Raw genomic sequence first — 21,659 nt, 5'->3', positions numbered from 1 at the left:
AGATTCATAACAGGAATTTTACTATTCTGATGTAATTCTTGAATATTTTGAAGCCAACTGGTTATTGATGCTTATAATTGGAGTGGGAAACTCACCCACAGTAATATTAACCAATAATTTGAACAACATTTGATTGTTAGTTTTCAAGCATTGGTATTGATATATCAGTAAGAGTATCGACATCAGTTCAAAGTGGTATTGGCTCAGTGCTAAGGAAAACCTTCTTGTATTATTATTTAAAATAGGGTAAATTTCAACTGCACATCAAAGTTTTGTTGTAGTGATGGGTCAGATTAGTTGGTATCAACTGACATAGGCATATCTGTAAAATTACCAATACATATATCTATAAATAGCTTCTAATTTAGTACAAAATTCTGCAATTTTGTCCATATGGCCAGGTTTTGTAAAGTTAGTCTAAATATGCAGTTTCTTTTTCAAAGCTAATATCCATGGTAGTCACCTAGTTATTAAATAGGTTGAACCATTCATGTTTTTTAAAAAAAGTGCTATTTTATATTGGATGAGTAAATTCCATGTCAGTACTTTATCGCTAGTGGCAAAAATTTTGTATCGGTCCATTCCTAATATTTAGGTTCTGGTGGTGCTAAAGTTCCTTCTTTATGCAATTAAGTGCAAACTTTGCCCCATTTATCTTATGTTTCCTGCATAAATTTATTCTTCATCTTCCCAATATCATGGAAGAATGTTCGTGTGCAAGTATGTCGGATGTGATAATGTTGATTCACTGGGTAATTGGTCAGTGAAGAATGCCATTTACTTTTAAATTCAAAATGTAGGAGTCTGAATGAAAAGTGACTGCTTTGTAACTGTGCACTTAATTCGTGAAAGATTAAGCTGTGTTTGGGTCACATATATCTATTTATGGAAGTAATTGCAGTATTTGGGCATTACATATGTTTTAAACTTATTTGAATTTTTGCTCTTAAAATGTTTTATTTTTTTTTCCTTTAAAATGAACTATGAGCACATAAATTGTGGTACATTTGATGGAGTTGGTGTTTTAGCTCACTTTATGCACAGTAAGGCTAATCGGGAATGGCCCTACAGTTTCAAGTGGGATCTGAAGCACTATGTTCGATACCTGGTGGTATTGATTACAAGGCAACGACACTACCACTATGCCATTGGAGAGGCCCTAAATTGTGGTACGTCTTAGTACGTCTATGGACATGGGGAAAATACAAATATTTAGTTAATTAATTTATTTGTGATTTAAAAAATATATAGAAAGAATGTTCTTTTCAGTTTCTTCATGTTAGTTGTTTACTCTTTCCATATGAGCAGTGCCTGAAGTGAAAAATGTTAAAATTTTGCTAGGAGGGAGGGATACCCCCTCCCCCTGCATCCCCATCACTTCAATCCCTGCATATGAGAGCCCAGATGGTTAACTGAACTATTCTGAAATTTATTTCAGGAATCCAAAAAATCTTCAAGTTCAACACCAAGTGGTAATCCTATCAAAAATTATGTTCTGAACCAGTTGGCAAAACTAATGACAACGTGTGTGATTTTAAGGATAAATGACTTCACTTTGTACAGAGTGACAACTTCAAAAAGGAAACAGTCACCCAAGGAATTAGTTTCAGGTAATGTACCTACTCTCTTCTGTTTGCAGCATATATTCTTGACTAAGTAAGTTATATAGCAGATGTATTCCTAGTAGTGCACTCTTCGTTTTAATGAGTAAATCACATTTGGTGTGTGCAATGTCATATTTTCTATCTGTCTGCATAGCATAGGTAAGTTAGCTGTAAGATAATATAGAATGAACTATAAACTCTTGGAAGTTCCAATAAGTATGTAGTCTAAGCCACACCTTGAATCTTGTCAGTGAAACTGGGGCTCAAATGGTTTTCATTTCTTTGACTATTATTTAGATGTTACGGTTTTCTAAATAATTTTGCATCTTCCTTCTGTATTTTGTGTTAGATGTTTAAAATGCTTTTGGTTTAACTCAAAATTGAATTAGTAAATTGTTTTATTTCATTTTTGGCATTGCAGTTGAGGGGTTTAGTGTAGCCCATTATATTGTTTTTGTCAAAAGCAGTATGGGTTAACACATTTATATGTATATATAATCACCAGACAAGACAGAATGGTTTGGATTTTCTGACATGGCTGCAGTATTGGGGATTAATATGCACACAGAATGTGCTTAAGCATCTGCATAACTGTTTATTTTGCTCAATTGATTTCGGTGACCAAGAACGAGTTCCGATGTGGATGGTGAAAGTGGTCATCAAAACTTATTGAGCAATATAAACTGGTATGCGGATACTTAGCACAGTTTGTGTGTATATTAATGTCACCATGTCTAAAGTCCCGCAACATGGATTAGTTGGGGCATGACGAATTATTTTGTCAAACATAGCAATTTAAAAAATTTCCTCCCCCCCCCCCTACACCTTCAGCTGTGAGTATGGAAGGAGGATTGAAAAGTGGCCAGATTGAGTCCAGCAGATACACTTACATGTATGACTGATATGTAAGCCCTATCCCAGCACTTCCTGAAAGAGGTGTCAGTGGATAGGTTTAGGTGATAGAGATGTTAGTGGATAGATTTAGGTCATAAACAACCACTAGGTTGAAACAGTCATTGAACATGGTATGGGTGTTTACAGTAAAATTGGAGTGGAGGAGTGGTGGTTCTTTATTCTGAAGCTCAGGGAAGGTCAAAGTGTGGCAAATGTTGTTTATAAAGTTAGAGAAATAGCAATGACAGGTTCTCTTGTGGTGGAGGGTGAAGTTACCCCAAAGCCTTTTGAATGCATAGGGCGAAAAAGGTGATGAAAATGAAGCAAGTCTTGCACATTGGGCCAGTTGGGTGATCTGTAGAGGTTGGGAGAGGTAGAAGAACAAAAACCTTAGATTTGTCTAGAAAAATATCCTTATTGTGAGGATCGCTATGTAGAAATGGGGAAGGAGTGATTTTTTTTTTTGGATGTAGGAATCTGCACTAGCAATGTTTTGTCAAGGAAGATGAGGGGGATAACCCTGGTTGACTAAGGCTTCTTGCATGCATAGGCTTTAGTGTCGGAGGATCATGTAAATTGAGGGGGCTTTTTTGGTGTGGTAGGGGAGGGGACTGGAAAAGTGGAGTTATTAAAAGTTGTTGATGCATTTGGTGTGATAGAAGTTCCCAAATAACGTTCCCTAATGTACATGCCTACATCTTGATTTCAAGGAGACGATGTTAACGCTGAGCCATCGGAGAGACCCAGCTTGAACTTCTGACATTGAGATGAAAAAGTTGGCAAATTTCATAAAAAGAAATCCTGGAAATATTAAATATTTGTTAGCATTAGGCATTTGTAAGCAAGTACAATCATACAACCAAAACCATTGCTTTAATATGTTCTCCCCCCCCTCCCCAAAGAAATATGATGGAAATATAGTTGTTATATAACACTACAGGTCCCACACTGGCCGTGTGGTGCAAGGCATCATGCTTTTGACTCCGGCTATGTGAGGTGTACAGGTTTGAATCTCCTGGGGGAAAGCATGATAAACTTTCTTCTGAGATTTCGGCCTGTGTTTGGGATCGGTGGCCGCCCAACCATTGTGAGGAAATTTGAAGCTATGAATGAGTAGCGTAACCTGGTCACAGAAACCTACAACAATGAGTGTGGGTTCATCATGACCGCGTAACTGGTTGGATTATCTCCCACCTCAGCAGGTGGAAGTGAGCCCGGCAGTCTGTAGGTAGGCCCTGCCCCTCATGGGCTGTTATTTTTTATTTTATAATACTACAGATTGGTCAAATAATGGTTTGGAAATTCATTTGAAAATCACTAGAAAACGTGGAAAAATTAGAGAATTTGCTTTGGAAAAATGAGTGGAATCTTGCAAAATGAAGCTTGGTTTGTAAATCCTACTTTTTCCCCAATAGTTCGATATCTTCATACTTCCAATTCGCTGTGATGTAACATGTGATGTATCATGTGGACATCTGGTTGCACATGAATGCTACTTGTTCTACCTGTTTGGTGTATTAATGCACACTTATATTTCCTAAACCATTGAAATATATGTAAAATTCTTTATAAGAACCCTTTCATTAGTGGCTTTTATTCCTTCATAGTTCATTTTATTCAGTATTTAACTTGAGAAGCTGGCAATGAAAACTGCTAGAATTTCAGTACTGTTTTCTTGCAAATAATAAATTACCAATGCCATGTCAAATCAAAATATGTGGCAACACTTTTGCTAATTCTTCTGTTACCAACTATTTGATAAAGTACTAAAATCCAAACACTATTTTAAACAAATATATAATTGGAATTTAAGTATGCACAAAAATGAAAGTACATGCCTAAAATACACAAAATCTGTACCAGCAGTTAAGATGTGACAGTGTTGCCAAACAGTGAAGTTTTTTGCAAACGTTAGAAGTAGCAATTTCATATAAAACATTAGTTTTTGTAATGATTGTTATGATCTATAAGGAACACTTTTCTTTCACTTCCATAGCCCAACACAGGAAGAAACAGAAGACACCAGGTATCAAGTGCTTGTCAGTTAGAGTCTAGCGCAGTGTATGATGCATGAAGTAGTTTTGTAACATGTTCATTCACTGTATTTGGCTTATGTACCGTAGTTCAGTTTGTAGAAAGAAGTATAGAAAGCTGGCGCTTTAAATGTGAAAATAATATTTCAGTAAGTTTGTAATTTGTTGTCCTTTCATCTCCTCTCTATATATGAATAATTGATTTCAGAAAGAACCTGAGAGACATTTTTTTTTAAAGATAAGAATTTAAAGTTTATGCATAGATTGTGAATCTGAGGGTTTATGCATCTTTCTGCACAGAAAGGACCCCAAATTACAGATGCCTAATGTTGCAAACATGGAAGTGAAGGACAGATTGAGTGTACATAGGCCCTAAAGACAAGGGCTGTTGCCCTTTCAACACTCAACAGTTGGCTTCAAGTCTTGTTCTTGCTCATATGAGGACATGCATTTCTTCACTGTAACTTGGTGTTTGGTGTCATAAAAAGGATGTTAAGAACAGAACAGGTTTATCACCACCTCCATGGTGGAACATATCAAGTGGTTGAGTCAATAACTCAACACGATTTCTAGGATCGAGTCTCGGTCAGGGCCTGGATGTTCCCTTCTGAATGTCTCTTCATCTAATTATCATTCATCCTCAATCTTACAATTAGCGTAAATACAGAAAAGTGATGGTAAAAGTAAAAGTTATGCAAGTCAAGAGAAAGTAAAGAAATCAACAAATAGGTCATGAAGTCAATTAAAAGTCAAGAAATTACACTTGTAGTCAAAATTTTTGGTATCACGATGACTGATTGATTGATTTAGTTTTTACTTCACTTTTCTGCCTTTTTTGGCTAATCATGAAGAAGAGGAATGATGGGATGGAGGGACAAACACAAAAACAGGGATGACAACACAAGCCCCACATAAGATTTTACTGGCTGTGAGTCCAGATGCCAGAGCCTCGCTAGCCTGCCAAATGCAGTTTAATAGATATAGCAAGTCTAAATACATCTTAAGTTTTTCTTAAGTTTTCATCTTAAGTGCCCTTTTGGTAGTGTTTTGTTTTTATTAAATAAATATTTATGTTTATAATGACTAATTTCCAACTTTACCTAAGTAGGGGTCGAATAAAGAAAGGTTAAGAAAAGCGAAGAAGAGATCAAGAAGAAGTCAATAGTTTTTTAATTGTTCTTTTGGTATGCACCCTGAAATGCAAAGAAAAGAATGAACTTAAAATATATAGTTTAGGAAGACATGGATAAATTAGCGGCTCGGTAATAAAACTTGATAACCCACACTCCCTTCAAAATTGAGTTTGCATTGGATGCAGTCTTCAGTTGCTGTACAATAGTGAACGAAGTTCCTTCAGTAGCCGCTGATAGCTAGACACAGGAACATCTGGGTAACCCAGAAGCCACAGTGTAATTCGAACTTTTACTTGCCTTTTTCTCGGTTTCATACTTTATGGGTTTTGAAGTTTTACTCCCGAGCTGCCCAAATCATCACAGATTGGTTTATTAATTTGTTTTCAAGGCCCCTCTCCCGGTATGTCAATTGTGGATGTGGCAGAAATGTGTGCTAAAATTGTATTTTTCTTTTTAGAGAATTTCAAAGCTAGCTTTGGTGCTATATAATACATTTTTCATTTACTGTTTATGTTTATTGTACCTGTTAAGGTAAAAGCTTGTAAATGCATGTAGATAGGGAAAATAAATTTAACTGCCAAGTGATTCTTAACACCTTCCTCCAAAATGAAGCAAAGAAGTGACGAGTGAGTTTTTTATCATAGAGAAGTGAGAGGATTAGTAAAATATGACAGTGCACAGCTTCTTGCCTGAGTTCACATCCATTTGGGTGAAACGCTATGCCATTATATTCATACAATATGCTGTACTACATGTTTTATTATTAAAATACATGATTTGGGAATGTGTCAATTCAAAAATTTTACCAATTGGTGTGTAACCTGTGGTCGGAATTATGACAGATCTTTGGAAATAAATGCTCGTCTCACCCTAGCTAATAGGTGTTTCTGTAGTCTCATAAATCGCATGAAATCAAGAGTTTTGTCTAGAAAGACCAAAACAAGATCTTGATAAGACCAGTTCTAGTGTATGGAACATGCTGTTCAAATCATCTGAAGCACGGTTTGGGGTTTTGAACGGAAGATCCTTCAAAAAAATCTATGGTGCGGTTTTGGATGAAGCAAGGTGGTGCCGAAGAACTAATGATAAACTGTACCACCTTTTTGGTGATTCTGATTTGGTAAAGTTTATAAAGCTCAGTAGAATCAAATGGGCTGACCATGTCATCTGGCTGAATGAAAGTGATCCTGCAAGAAAGTGTTATTAACTATGCCAGGTGGACAACTCTTAAGAGGAAGGTCTGAAGTACATTGGGAAGAGGGTATTGAAGAAGACGCAGCAAGAGCAGGGTCTAGAAACTGTAAGAAAAGAGTCGCTAATCGTGATGGATGGGAGAAACTCTTGAAGGAAGCCTTGGCCCTCCCCATCTGTAATGTCAATGGAAGAAGTAGTCCCTGTATATAGTGGCTCTGTGGTTCACTCAACCTCAAATGGGTACTTAGGAACAACTCTAGTTAATAAAGGTGCACAGTGTTTGGTGCTGATCACATCACCTCTACAAAAATGGATGACACTTACAATGTATGGGGCCCTGCCTCCACGTTCTCGTATATGTGCCTTCATAGCAGGATTCAATGTGCATGGGGCATTGCATTTAGCACTATATTTTCAACAAGGAAGGGAGAGAAAATTTAAATCTTCGTACTGAGAAAATATTTGAACAATGTGTTGAAATTTGAATAGCTAAAGTGTAAATCACCAACCCTGAGACCTTCTGTAAACAAACAGTCTCACCGATTCGATGTATCACTCCGTGTAAGCTGATTCATGACCGCATTCATCTGCTGTTACACTTATAGTTCGCCGCACCTATTTATTTTATATAAGAGCCTCTGAATGTGAGAACCCGCTCTTAAAACATCAGACAAATATGCAGCAGCATACATTGTTACTTTCCCGGTCATTCTCTTTCATAGCCCTTAAAACTGCAGACACTGACACAGCCCTGCACTGGGATACCAAGTTAACCACTTCTTTTACTGGTTTCTCAGGATACCACTGACAGAACGTTACATAAATATTGAGTAGAATCTGTTTCTCTCCCCTTTTCAAAGGCTGTCCTTGCTGGTGCTTTGAAAACAAGCTCGGAGAACACTGAGACCTTCCCGCACGCATAGAACTCGCAATGTTATTTTTCTAAGGACAAGTCAGGCAATATTACTAAGTTGCACTACTTCCTTGCTGTTCACATGATTATTTTTAGAAAATAACCAATGTTGCCTTGCCATGTCACCAAGTAATTTTTTGAAGTGCACTATATTTGGCGGAACAAAAATCGTTATTAGGATGCTTGACAAAGTTTCCAACTGCAATAAATTTACGAACTTTCTTTGTCTTGTTTTGATGATCATCATCAATATATTGATTGGACTTACAGCATTGCATATGTCTGTTTATGCCCATTATATATTTTATTTACATAAGATACAATTTACATAAAATTTACAAACAAATTTCAAATACACTCCTATCTATATCAAATCTTAGAAATATACATTACCATGTTAAATCATTTTTTCTAAAAAAATGCAAGTAAAATATATTCAATTTGCATGCAAGAAAGAAGCCAAGTTTATGGGAAATGATTACAGGTGCAAAGAGTTAACCATAAAGGTGAAGCAATAAGTACAAAAGAAAGAGCATTGGGTTTAAAGTGAGACATCATTTGCGGCAGCATATACCATACTACTACACATTTAATTAAGGGCCAAGCATATCATCTAATCATCACTCATCCTCATCATCGCAAAGAGAAAAAAGTGGCACAAAAGCAATGTTAAATAAATACAATAACTTCATTTTGCAGACTACCAAGGCTCTTGCATCTGGACCCATCGCCAGTATAATCCTCTATGGGACGTGTGTTGTGTGCTGCCCATATATGTTTGTGATTGTCTCTTCATGTACTTCATCTCACCTCATCACCTTTCATCCCCATCGTCATAAATATCCAAACTGGCAGAAACACAAAGTAAAGTAAATCAAATCAATAAATCAACCAAAGTTTATGCATTGTCAATCTGCTGTAATTGTGGAAGATCACTCTTGTGTAACGCCTGTTTAGGGCCTGTGTCGATTTACCCAGAATTACTAGTTGACATAAAGGAAGCGCGAAAAGGGATACCCATATCGACACTTATTACCCGCGCAAGCGATACAAAATCAAAGTAACGCGACGTCCTTGCAACGCGCGAGTTCTAAGAACTACTCCACTAACAAGGAGGTCGCGTTAGGTTCTAATTATTATTATTAGAATCCCGAAGAACGGGGCTTATCCAAAGGATTCCGTTCTAGTTTAATCCTGAAAAAGAACAATGTTAATTATTTTTGAGAGATTTCAGATTACGTAGCCACCTCACGCAATTATCTTCCCATACCAAAATGCACGTATATGTATGCGTGTTAATGTTATACCAACTATCATCTGCAGAATGCTTACAAGTCACAAAACGTGCCAACGCCAAGTGCAACGGCCTTGTTATTCTCATTCAATTTTCGTGACGCAAATTTTCTTATTTGTATTTTATAAACAGATTAAAAAAAAGACTATTCTTAGTTTGCATTCAACGACATTCGCTAGAGGGACATACTAAGGAATCAATTAATTAATTATAATCCAATTCTTTAACTTTAACAATTTCCTTTTCTATATTACGGCGTATAACGCGTAATCAATTTTAACACAATTTTAACAACTATGCCGCCAACGGCATCCTTCCAAACAAAAGTACCATCGTACCCTTATTAGTTACATTGGCCCAACGTTGCACAGCAAACGTTTTCATATTCAATCATAGGCACAATAAATCCCCGTTCTTGAAACAGTCTTAACATTCATAAACTCTGATCCAACATTAACATTAAATATAGATTTACAACAGATCTCCTATAGGAACCAATTATTGGTCAAAAAGGAAAATACACTAAGAGTATAAATAATTCAGTATCTTTCAATAGTAGTGTTGATTGGTTATCATAGGTCCTATTTAACACATTAAACCTTCGTGCACGGGATTGATGCTACTGATAGGTATAGGTATACTAAGGTCATTTGTTCCCCATTTTTATCGAATTTTGAGCAAGGCAAAGGGACTAAAAATTCAAATCAAGAAGTACGGTAAGTCAGGTATATGAAGATAAACTCCTCACGCTTTCTTGAGCAAGTGATTCGAAAAAGGACGACCCAAAAATGGATTAAATTGTGCAGCCCATTATTATCAAATTTCAGTTCTTATTTTCGCTCGGACGAATCAATTAGGTTCAATACTTATTTGCTGTGTTGGGTTAAGTCAAATTTCACTGACACAAAAAGAAAAGGTTGAATGCAGCCAGTCGATTTCACGCACAAAGTCTCGCCAATTTTCAGACATTAAGGTTGAGTTCGTAACAGACCCTCTCGTAGGACGAACAGCGGGATACGGTATATAGTCTCTAATTTACCTTAAGCTCCTGGTCGCCTGTTTTAATGTTCCTCTTTTTTAACCACACGGGTACCCAACATCTGCGGTTAACTGGTTGCACATGGTAGCAGAGGACTCGGCGACGAGGAAGGCTCCCGTCTTCCCTGGCTGGTGAGGCGTGCACGAGGACTGCTGCACCGGAAGGTACTTCTGAACTATGTGTTCTGGTGACGGCTGCGAACGAACTACTATTTGCTTCCGATCGTGATGGTCAGAAAAAAAGGGGGAGGGGGAGGAGGAAGTTAGTTTAAATTAATTCCGCTAGAGGGCAACAATGTCCTGACACAATGCCCATCTAAGAGCGGATACGAGAACTTAGTTGGAAAAACAAATAAGTTCTAATTCCGTACGAATGCGTACGTGTAACAATTACAAAGGTCCAAAAGCTTGTAATGTTACACTTGTATACATGTGAGTTGCAATACTGGAGTGTTGTAAGAGGAATAGAGAGGTAGGGAGTGAGGGAGAAGGCTTCATCGCTAATGCTTGTGCAGTATGCAGGTGGGAACCTTGCACTGCATGGGAGTGCTCGCTGGCCTTCTCCATTTCCTTGTGACTGTTGTTGGTTTCGCATTTTCTACTTGTAGGAAAATGGCTTCGTTGAGTAGGCTTGGCAGGTCTGTTGGCAAAGCATTGGTATGGAATACTAAGGGCTCAGATCTGATCTCTGATTGAGTTACCATTTTCACCGAATCTTCAATAAGTTCATACACTTTATTCTTCTCCCTCACATGCTTCGTACCCCCAAGATTCAAAGAAGTTTACTATCACAGCTTTGTATCATGTGGCAGACTTTGTTCATTGTTGTCCTAACCTCTTTATGTGAGAATAAAAGCAGAATGCACATTCTGTGGTGATGTTTGACACTAGGAATGAATTTCTTCTTTTGGTTCCCTTGTTGATGAAGATATATGAAGGAAGGGGCTTAAAACTTGTTCTCATACACATACATACACTAAAAGTTCACATACCCTGCAGGAGGCCTACCTGCCCAGTGCTTTTCGTATCCAGTGAAGCATGACTTGCATTACACAGTGGTGCATACTTGCATGGAAAAAAGTTTTAACCCTCTCCCTCTGCTCACATACCTTCATGAACAGGAGGAACATCGGAAGACTCTCCTTCATAGTACTGAAACTTGGACAAAATTAATAAAAGACATCATGCAAGGTATTTTTGCTTGTATTGTCAGCCATAATGCCTATTGCAATATGGACAAATGCCTTTAATATTTACTGTAAACACTAAATGATATATTGATCGCCAGGTTTAGGCGTATTATGCATGTAGCTTCTATTTGTCCTATTTATTCTGCTCTGAAAATATGGTTACATTCTCTACAAACATAATTTGGCATTGTATGAATTTTTAGCCATGATTTTTTAAAATTAAATTATAAATTTTGACAATTACTTATTAGTTTATTTTTCTTCGAAGGTGACAAGGCACGCTTTTCTCTTCCGGAGGAATTGACTGTTCTTCATGCTGAATTCACTTACTACTACTATCCAGGGGACATGCCTTTTCCTTGTAAGTCTTGCACATTTTTTCCAGAGTTATATTCATTAGTATGAAAGATATTGAATATTCATTACAGTTACATTGTAAAGTAGATGTTTGAGAAGGTACTTATAATGTGAATCATTTTTCTTATAAATTAATAAGCTCAATGTAAAATAGGCTCTTCAAATCTTAACGATGTTTGACTTGATATTATTAGAATAAGGGAAACTGTTTGATATCATTTATGAAAGTTAAAATAAGGAATGTGAGTGAACTAATGTTTCCTTAGATAGCTGCTTTTCTTTTGCTTCAGACTTAATTGAAAAGTGATTATAGTTTTAATTGTATTATTTAATTTCTAGCATGATAAAAGAGAGCTTATGATATCTGAAAAGTTGATAAAATCAGTGTTATGTGCATGTACAAACGTTGTCAAAAAATATTAACATTTTTCATTCTTTTCCTGGTAGTGCCACCACCAAAATTTTATGTGCAGGTGAATCCTATTCAGATATTCTTTGATATTCATTCAATACTCTGGCTGAACTCCTTTGGACTGAATTTGCACCAGTCACTTGCAGCTAAAAATCCATCATCACCTCCCATGATCTACGTTGATGTTAAGGTAGAAGCAATAATGCCAAGGGTAAGTTGGAATAAAAAAAAAAAAATGAGCAATTTGTTCCCTGTGGATAGCGAGCAAGATGCTGTTCTGTGCTGGTGGCAAATAGTGACAAATTGTCCATTGTTATTTACATTCTTATTTTTCTTTGGCCTTTTAATGAAAGGAATTGTACTGGCACCTTTCCAAGTCACCTTTCCTTTCTGCGTCACCTTAGGTCCAAGCCTTGAAATGGGCCAGGAACAATGTCACTTTTTCCGCAATTGTTGCACTCATTTTGATCCCCGTGATGCTGGAGAAAACATTATCCTCCACTTCATTAGTGTATATTTTTGGGCAGAGGGGAGGGATAATTCTAGAACCTTGCATTGCATAAAAGAAAGTGAATGGAACTGGACAATTTGACTACTATTACTTTTGCCTCCAGCTGTACTCGGTTCTTGCTAATATTTTATATCCTCTTATCAGTATCAGTGATGTAGGTGTGTCAGTTTATTGGCAAAATTCTATATTTTTTACTAATGTGATGCATCTATGGCTTACATTTTAGTGCAGTCTGCCTTTTGTTATATTTATTAAGGAATAATACATACATGCTGCTTTTTTGTAAATTAAATATCAGTTTATTTTTCTAATGCAAAACCTATTGCAGTCACCTGTTATATATTTAATGACCCTTCATGTTCGTCATGGAACATTTGCAGTTTTATATTGGTTATCAGTAACAGTTTAATTTTACATTATTTAAAAGTAGAAGTTTTTGTATACACTACTGAAAGACAATACTGCTTTATATTCTTTCAGTATGTCCTCTTTCTGATCAGTTAATTTTTAATATTCACTGAATATTGCATCTTGTATTGTCATAAAAAAGGTAAATTCATATACCACATGTTGTTAACAACATAAAAATGTATAAACGTACAATTATTTTCTAGAAAGTTACAAATTAAATATTTCCAAATTTTCAAATACACCTGAGTTCTTCAGACAAGGAAGATTAAATGATCATGGGTTAAAACAAGGTAAAAGTTATAACTTTTAATAAAATTTTCATCCATGTGCATTTAATCCTCTTCCCTACCGTGATGATGAACTCAGGTGCATTTAAAAATTTGGAAATATTTAAAAGGTACATGTGTGGACAATTGTCCTTGAATATTTTTAGATATTATCATACTAACCAGAATTTTTTATTTGTGTTCTCATAGATATTTGAAATATTGTAATCTATTGATGTGAATAGTATGTAATTGCAAGTGTATAACATCAATTCCAAATATTGATTGAACTCAAAATACGACTAACATCTTGAGCCAATATGATTTGTATTAAAAATACTAATATAAAAATCCTAGTGATTTATTGCAATTCTGGCACACAATATTTTTATACAAATAATCTCTACTATATCGTGACTGAGTTGAAGCATTCATACTGGTTTGCGATGTGAGTACTAGAATGACTGTTATTATTACAGTTTTGATTATATAACGTTGAGTGTTTCTTGATTTTTCTCATGCTTTTTAATTGTACTTTTCTTCATAGATTATTTTTGAGAATTGTGGCGACTACCCTAATCAACGTGACCGTCCCCGATCACTTCACTTTCAAACATCACGGGCATTAATAACTAATGTCAGGACCTTGGATTCAGGATCTCGTGCAGATTTAGCCAAATGCTTAGAATGCTTCCAGCAGGGGGAACTCTTCTTTGGTTCAGATTTCCCATCATTGGAAGCAGACTGCCATGTAGTAGTTGAGAAATTTCTTAGACATGTAGAAGGTAAATATATCACCAAGTTTCATAATTTGGGAAATCAGAGATGCTGTAGTGTTAAATACAGAGAACCTTAGTACTTACTTTTTTCATGAAGCTATTTTTTGTAGTTGTAAAAATTTTGGTGACCACTACCACCATCCTTGTTGGAACTTGTACTGAAATTAATAGAACTACGAAAAACAGCTTCACGGAAAAAGTGAATACTATTCATAATTTTAATTTCTGTTTTGGTGTTATTGTATGTTGCTTTTCTATCTCTTGACAACAGCGAATATGAAGAATGAACTGATGAAATTTGTAATGTGACAAACGATTACATAAATTATACATCCATGCCTGAGAAGGGTTTGAACCTGGGATCTCTGGCTTTGTGGCATGTGATGTTAACCCTCTTACACAGAGGCCAGCTCATAACTTTAAAAATAGATTGATTTAGTATCATAGATAGATACCATTGTATTTTTTGTGCAATTTGGGAATTGCCCTTTTATTTCACCAAGTGTTGAACTTCTGATGTGTTCTTCAGTCTTTGGGTTTGAGTTGTAGTCTGCAAATGTGTTTACGATGTGTGATGGACTAATACTAGCAGTACTAGTACTGACAGTGGCACACTTGACAGCAGCAGTTGTATTAATAGTAATGATAGTCTGCATTGCTATTATCAATACATGAAACCTTACTTGTGCAAAATCAATGCATTTGCCAATGTTAATATAATAAAACCACACCATACCAGTCCAAAATATTCCCGTATTTTTTATTATCGTCAATATAATATGCAAATAACAGCATAAAATGCATTAATGTCCTGACATTTCATGAACATGAACTATTACTGGCTACACTGAATTTGAGCACTTGATGTGAAAGGAAATTTTCCAAACTTTACATGGGAAAAATCTTGTTCAATGCAAGGTTTGCATTATGTCTAAAGATGATGGAGAGTTAATGAAACAACACTGGCATATTACATGTTCTCTACTTTGATATTATGAACAATGCCTCTGTCAGGAACAGAATAATCAAGTGTCATTGTCTGCAGGAATTGGTAAGAATATCATAATCTATTGTGGAATAGCTCTCCGTACAGTTTAAAGTTGAACAGCATGAATGCAAAGAAGATAAAACTTTCTTGTTTCAATGTTTTTATTTTTGGATTTAATCAGTTAAAAGAAGGGACTGAAATGTTCCACATGACACAATCCTTAAGTACTAGGAGGGTGATTCAAATGAAAACCTTAATTATTTTTTATGAGGCAAATGAGGAAATACAGAAAAATTATACATACATCACTTTTCGAAGTAGTTCCCATGACGTGCATGGATACCTCGTGAGAAGAATTCTTTTGGATGTGACTGTAGCAACTCGTGCACCGTGGTTTTCACCTCTTCATCGCTTCGGAAATGCTTGCCTCCTATTGCCTCTTTGAGCCATCCGAAAACATGAAAGTCACTGAGGCCGAGGTCTGATGAATCAGGTGGGTGTGTAAGACATTTAAATTTCGTATCCTGGATTGTTGCAACCGTTAAATGAGCAGTATGCAGTCTGGCATTGTCATGCAGTAACAATACACCTGAAGGCAGAAGTTCTCGTTGTTTACTCCTGATTGCAGGGTGAAGGTGATTTTGGAGCAAATCGGCATAAGAAGTACTAGTCATGGTTACTCCCTTTTCCATGTTCAAAAATTACCCCATTCACGTCTAAGAAGAGAGTGAGTATGACTTTTCCTGCTGATGGTTGGGTGCAGAATTTTTTGGGTTTTGGCGATGAGCTATGGTGTCATTCCTTGCTCGATCTTTTTGTTTCAGGTTGGTGATAGTGCACCCAGGTTTCATCTCCTGTAACAATTCTTTCCAGAAACACATCAACTTCGACCTGGAAACAACGCAAAAGTTCATCACAGTCATCTACGCGACGGTCTCTCAATTCAGCAGTAAACTGATGTGGCACCCATCTCGCCGACACTTTATTGAATCGCAGCACATCATGGTCCATATTGTGTGCTGAACCAACACTAAAATCCAAAATGGCGGCTATTTCCTTCACAGTAATATGCCTGTTTTCCTTCACAAGGCCTTCCACTGTGGCGATGTTTTCGTTCGTCACTATGCGGTGTGCCTGGCCCGGTCGCGGGGTGTCCTCCACAGAAGTTACGCCGCTTTTAAACTTTATACACTATTTTTATACTTGGTGCAGGGCACACATGAATCACTTTCATTCTGCGATGAATTTCAAGTGGTTCACTACTCAAAAAATGCATCACAGATCGCTTCTAACGCGGTGCATGTCGACAATGAGGTGGCCATCTTTGCACTGACACTGCTTCTTCTTCAGTGTTGCAGCATCATGTTTCCACCTGTTGGTCATTCTTTCAACTACAAGGATAACTCCTGCCAACTTACAAATCAAACGTACAACTTTTCAGAATTTTATTGCACTTTTAAGGTTTTCATTTGAATCACCTTCGTATTTTATCATGAGAATCAATGAAAACTCGTAAGTTTAAAGGAAAGCATACACAGGATGAGTCTGTAACTGCCCTTGCATATAATTGATTATGAGCATGAGAGGAGTATAAGGTATGGACATTTTTATGTTTAATGGAAGTACTACTAATATTTTACGTTTATTCATTTGAATGGAAACAACAAGCTAGCAAATTTGAGTTTACATGAGAATCTTTACCCAAAAATGTTTACAGTAGAGTTTGAAAATTCTAGGTGGACAGAACCTTGAATTACAAAAAAACTTTGACTGTAACTAATAATCTAGGAAATATCAGAAGAGGCAAAAGAAAATACAATATTACAAAAAGTACTGTAAGTGAAAAATTGGACTATACAGTATTGTTTTGAATATTGTACACTGCTGTTCACATAAAGTTGCACATTTTATAAGGTTGGATGGTTTAAGTATGCGCTACTTTATCTGAACAGGAGTGTACGTATGTTTCTCAATACAGTATTAGCAATGATGTTGGGGAAAAAAATAGTTAAACAATATTGAAGTTACACTTGTGGAAATGGTAAAGTGTCTTCTTCTTCAGGTCATCGCAATGTCACATAGATTGCCGGTAGGTGTTGCCTCTGGCTGCTGTTCTATATAGTGCATTGCTGCCTCCAATGCAGTGAAGTGTTTTTTTGCTTTCTTTCTCCCTCAGTTTATATGGAACATTGGATAATGGGGACTGTACTGTAGTACTTTTTGGTGTTTTGCTGAGAATAGTGTTGTTTGGCTGAGTTATGGAGAATTTTTATATGCGCAACAACTTGGTATTTGTTACTTTTTCCTCAATAAAAGTATTAATCTAATAAAACATTTTTTATGATCTGGAGTAAGTAACTAATTCATTTTTTTGTTTGTCTTTTCAGCCACTGATAATGCAAGGCCGCCACCAGAGTTTACTAGTCATTCTCTGTCTGAAATAGTGAAGAGCCTCTATCGGGAAATGTTGTGGGTAGAAGCCAAAGACATGTGGTTTGTGCATCTAGATCCTGTCTGGGCAGACTTTTTTGGTGTTAGTGCTACACACAATAAACCTGTTCCTTTTTTAGATGCATTTCCTCTAACGTTGTGGGTATATTTAAAATTTCTCAGTGGCGAAAGCCAGTTCAAGCAAACTGCAGAGTTTTCTAAATGTGTAACTTACAGTCCAAAGCCAAATGAATCCAGTGTTAGTGAACAGTCTTCCATATTTAATCCAGGAGCTCCAACAGAGCAGACTGAAAGACCTCATCGGAAAGTACTGTTGAATTACTACAGCACAGACGACGAAGCGAGCAGCGAAGGATGCAGCGTAAATGGTGTCGAGAACAGTGATTCAGGAGCAGCTGATGTTCATGTTTTAGCTTACATATCCAGTCTAGTCAGTCTTCAAATAAATCATTATCAATATTTATTTCTGTTGCGGATGCTAGAAGACATTTCTGAAGTTACAACTATTTTAACGTTGGATTCGAATAGAATTCTGAAGGATGAAAGTGACAGTAAAATTTGCATGGGTGCTTTGATCCCTCAACTGGATGTTACCTTCATAATGCCATCACAGACCCCTGGCAAGGAGTCATCCGGTGGAGATGTAGAATCAATGTTGCCAGATACATCTAGCTTAACAGACGTTCACGAGATAGAGCAGTATGATCATTACGAAGCTGGGTGGACATCTCCAACTTTTTCCAAAGATTTTGGAACTACGGAGAAGCAGAGGAAGAGTGGTTCATTTGATAATCTAGGTGACCACCTCTCTTCTCATTTAGCTGATATTCCAATGAGTGTAAGTGCTGTAAATTGCACCAAACCAGCTGCAAATGGACTACCTGCCGTGAAAAATATAGAGCCTGACAGTTCAAAGCCTGGCTCATCACTTCCCCAATCATCTACATCATTTGCTACCATGAATCTACCAAATAACATTAACGTAGGGTTCAGCACAATGAAGAAGGGATTCTCAAATCTTATGACCTCATTAGATTCTGCACTGAAGCCAAGCCCAGATGATGCAAGTGATTCGATGTCTATTAAAAGTGATGCAAGTTCTGACAGTGAAAATTTTGTGGTGGTGAACATGGATGCAGATAAGAGTGAGTGTGTCGATGCCATGTTTCGTGTGAATAGTTCTAAACAGAATTTAGCTATAGAAGTGGCCAGTGAAGTTATCGAGGAATCGCCCAGTGAACAGTCCCTGTCCAGTCCTTGCAGAAGAAAAGATTTGGTAAGTTTTTCCCTTTTCTATTCTTTTTGGCTTGTGAAAAACAAAGTTTCATAACTTTTTGAAATACTGTATATTATATGTGTCAGCATTTTGACTACTATATCATGACTGACACATTGCTTTTTATTGCTGCAGTTTACTAGTGTTTTTACTGATGACATTGTTTTTTTTCCTCATTACTTTATTTGGCTTTCTCAGGTGAAATTTTCATTAAAATTTCGAGCATAAAACCTAATGTGGGAAAATGTAAATATCCAGAAAACAATTCTATTATTTTTTTGTATTGTGGACAAAAATATGGGAACACATGAGCCTTGTTCAAGAAAGATTTGTATGGATATTTTTGCTAAATAATATTGCTACATGCATATAAATGGGGGTAATAACAGCCAGGGGCATGGTGCTGATCACATCACCCCCACCTTTGGCTGTGATCAAGAAAGTGTGAGGCCGTAACTCCACACGCGTTCATGGCATGGTGCAATGCCACAGGGAAACAATTTAAGTTTTTTTTTACTTTACATGCATATATGCCAGTGTCAAATTTTACATTCCCAGATTTTGCATTATTGGAGATTTTAAAACAATTTTGAAGTCCAGTTTCCCTGAAATAGATCTTGCAATTTTATGTGGAATTAAATACAGACAAATCTCTTTTCCAACAGGTTTTTCATCTTTGTTCACTTTTCTTATTCTGTACTTATTCTTGTACTTGTTTCCTTGACATTATTGGTGAAATGGTCGTTGATTTCAGTCACCCTAGTGTGATGCGAGTGCTAATCACTGAATCACTATAGTTGACTGTCATGTTATTTGTGTGTACATAACATAAGTGAGTCACTTGTTAACAGGTGTAGACATACTACTTAAATCACTGTTGCATCTAGCAAATCCATAAAGTATTCAAATAATGGGTGGGCGGATCAGTTAGGAGTGATGAGAGGCAAATCTGAAATGAATGTTACGATGATGGGAGCCAGTGTAAATTCTGGCATAATCACATGATTTGAGAAACAGATGATTTGTGCATTTTTTGCAAACGTGACCAGTGCATAGACATAAAATAGAAATTAAGACTGCTCAGGGTAAATTATGTAAATTATAATAGAAGTTCCAATATTTTATTTTCTGGTGTGTTCTGCTAGCAATCTATATTGTGTATCCCGTTGTTTGAACCGTATTCCACAGTTTACTTTAGTTGTTAAGATTCATTGTGTAACTGTTTCTTTTTTGTTTTTGTTAAATTTATCTTCTTTTTATAACTGTAACATTGATCAAACTACAAGTAAATGTCTGCTGAAGGGAGCGTGTGTTCTCCCAAATTGCGACATGAAAGAAAAACTTGTTTAAATGCTTGTAGAAATGTAAACTAGAAGAACAACGCTATATTTTGAATCCAGAATAATGTTTTTTTGTTATGAACAATTTTTGGGTACCTATTCCAAAATTGTCACCCATACTCAGTGGTGGTCAGAATCGAACTTGTGGCTTAACTTGGGGGTGGAGTCAAACTTGGAGCTTAACACTTGGGGATAGAATCAAACTTGGGGCTTAACGTTTGGGAGGGAGGAGTAGAATCTAACTTGGGGCTTAACTTTGGGGAGGGGACATAATCAAAAAGTTTTCCATTCCATAAAAATATTGTTCAGGGGTTATTTGCTAAATAACTGTTACATGTGTGAAATCACAATTATTACTCTTTGTTACCTTTCTCTTCAGGCCCCAGAAGGTTAACAAAAGTACCAATTGTACATTTTAATAAACCTGAAAATTACCCCCACTAATTTACGCTTATGTCCATACTAAAAGTATTCCACATAAAATTTGCTTGAAATTAGAGAGACCTATCAAACAAAATGTCACTATACCTCCTTTCCCATTTAACTTTTTGAGAACGTAAGAGAGCATCATCTATGTTCAAAATGTCAAATTTTGACTTTTTTTATGCATTTTCATGAAGTGGTGTTGCTAGCTTGTGTAATTTATAACCAATTTCAAAACTATTAGCCTGTTACAAGGTTTCAGACTCCCTCTTTATAGTCAAGGGGAAACTACTAGAAAAAGTGAACCCCACATTCTGTATTGAACTAATAAGGAGTTTTGTTGTACTGCTTAGGTAAATGTAGTGCACACATTAAATTAATGGTCCATAAAGTTGGGGAAAAGTTGTTTTTTTTTTGTTCCAGTAAGTCATTTTTAAACAAACAACTTGAGAAATGTTTCACCAATCAATACACAAGAAACATGAATTGTAATGCATGATATTGCTGAATGAATTAACTGCAAGTTGGAGATGAACTACCCCAATATTGCAATGCGCAATATCAACTTTTAGATCCTGTTTGATCAATATTGAGTTAATAACAAGAATATTGTAACATTGTATCAATTGACAAATCGCAAAGCTGCATGTTTGAGGTGCAATTTTGCACAAGAGGGAGTTGGTTCAGTCAAGAAACCATCCCTAAAAAATGGATCAGGCACAGAGTTTTAAACTTTGTATGAGTTAAATTTGAGCATGAGGTGAACGCCTTGAGTTTAAATACCTCTACTTGCCTATGAAGATGAATACATGCAGCTAAGAAAAGGATATACTGGTATCTTGTCCACAGATCCCTTCCCCATTGTTTCAGATGTTCAATAAGTAAATAATTGTAGAAAACTTCTTACGTCACATGCCGGCAACATATTTGTTAAAACACTAAAATAGCACACAAACAGCACGATAAAAAACACTTAGGACTCCTTCACGGAGTCATCTTCAGGGCTGGTCAAAAAAAGACTGAGACACTGGCGTTTGTAACGACAACCACGTCTACTCAGTCTTTTCTTGACCAGCCCTGAAGATGACTCCGTGAAGGAGTCCTAAGTGTTTTTTATCGTGCTGTTTGTGTGCTATTTTAGTGTTTTAACAA

The 21,659-nt window shown here is 36.4% G+C and overlaps 1 protein-coding gene across 4 annotated transcripts in view; it reads left to right on the top strand.

Annotated features, from left to right (window-relative positions):
* The window catches only part of LOC145978039 (bridge-like lipid transfer protein family member 3B), a 79,527-nt gene that overhangs the window by 39,421 nt on the left and 18,447 nt on the right, over positions 1-21,659 (top strand). For 2 of the 4 annotated variants that reach the window (XM_083110447.1, XM_083110439.1), the window contains exons 8-13: positions 1,439-1,610; positions 4,495-4,524; positions 11,562-11,654; positions 12,098-12,273; positions 13,798-14,035; positions 17,405-18,744. In XM_083110447.1, the coding sequence (XP_082966573.1) occupies positions 1,439-1,610; positions 4,495-4,524; positions 11,562-11,654; positions 12,098-12,273; positions 13,798-14,035; positions 17,405-18,744 (2,049 nt within the window). The remainder of the gene's footprint in view (positions 1-1,438; positions 1,611-4,494; positions 4,525-11,561; positions 11,655-12,097; positions 12,274-13,797; positions 14,036-17,404; positions 18,745-21,659) is intronic. The other 2 variants (XM_083110463.1, XM_083110455.1) reach the window with 1 other exon arrangement.

This window comes from Lepisma saccharinum, chromosome 1 (genome assembly GCF_977018435.1).
Source record: "Lepisma saccharinum chromosome 1, izLepSacc3.1, whole genome shotgun sequence".
NCBI lineage: Eukaryota > Metazoa > Arthropoda > Insecta > Zygentoma > Lepismatidae > Lepisma > Lepisma saccharinum.
This window is presented reverse-complemented; position numbering and strand designations above follow the sequence as displayed.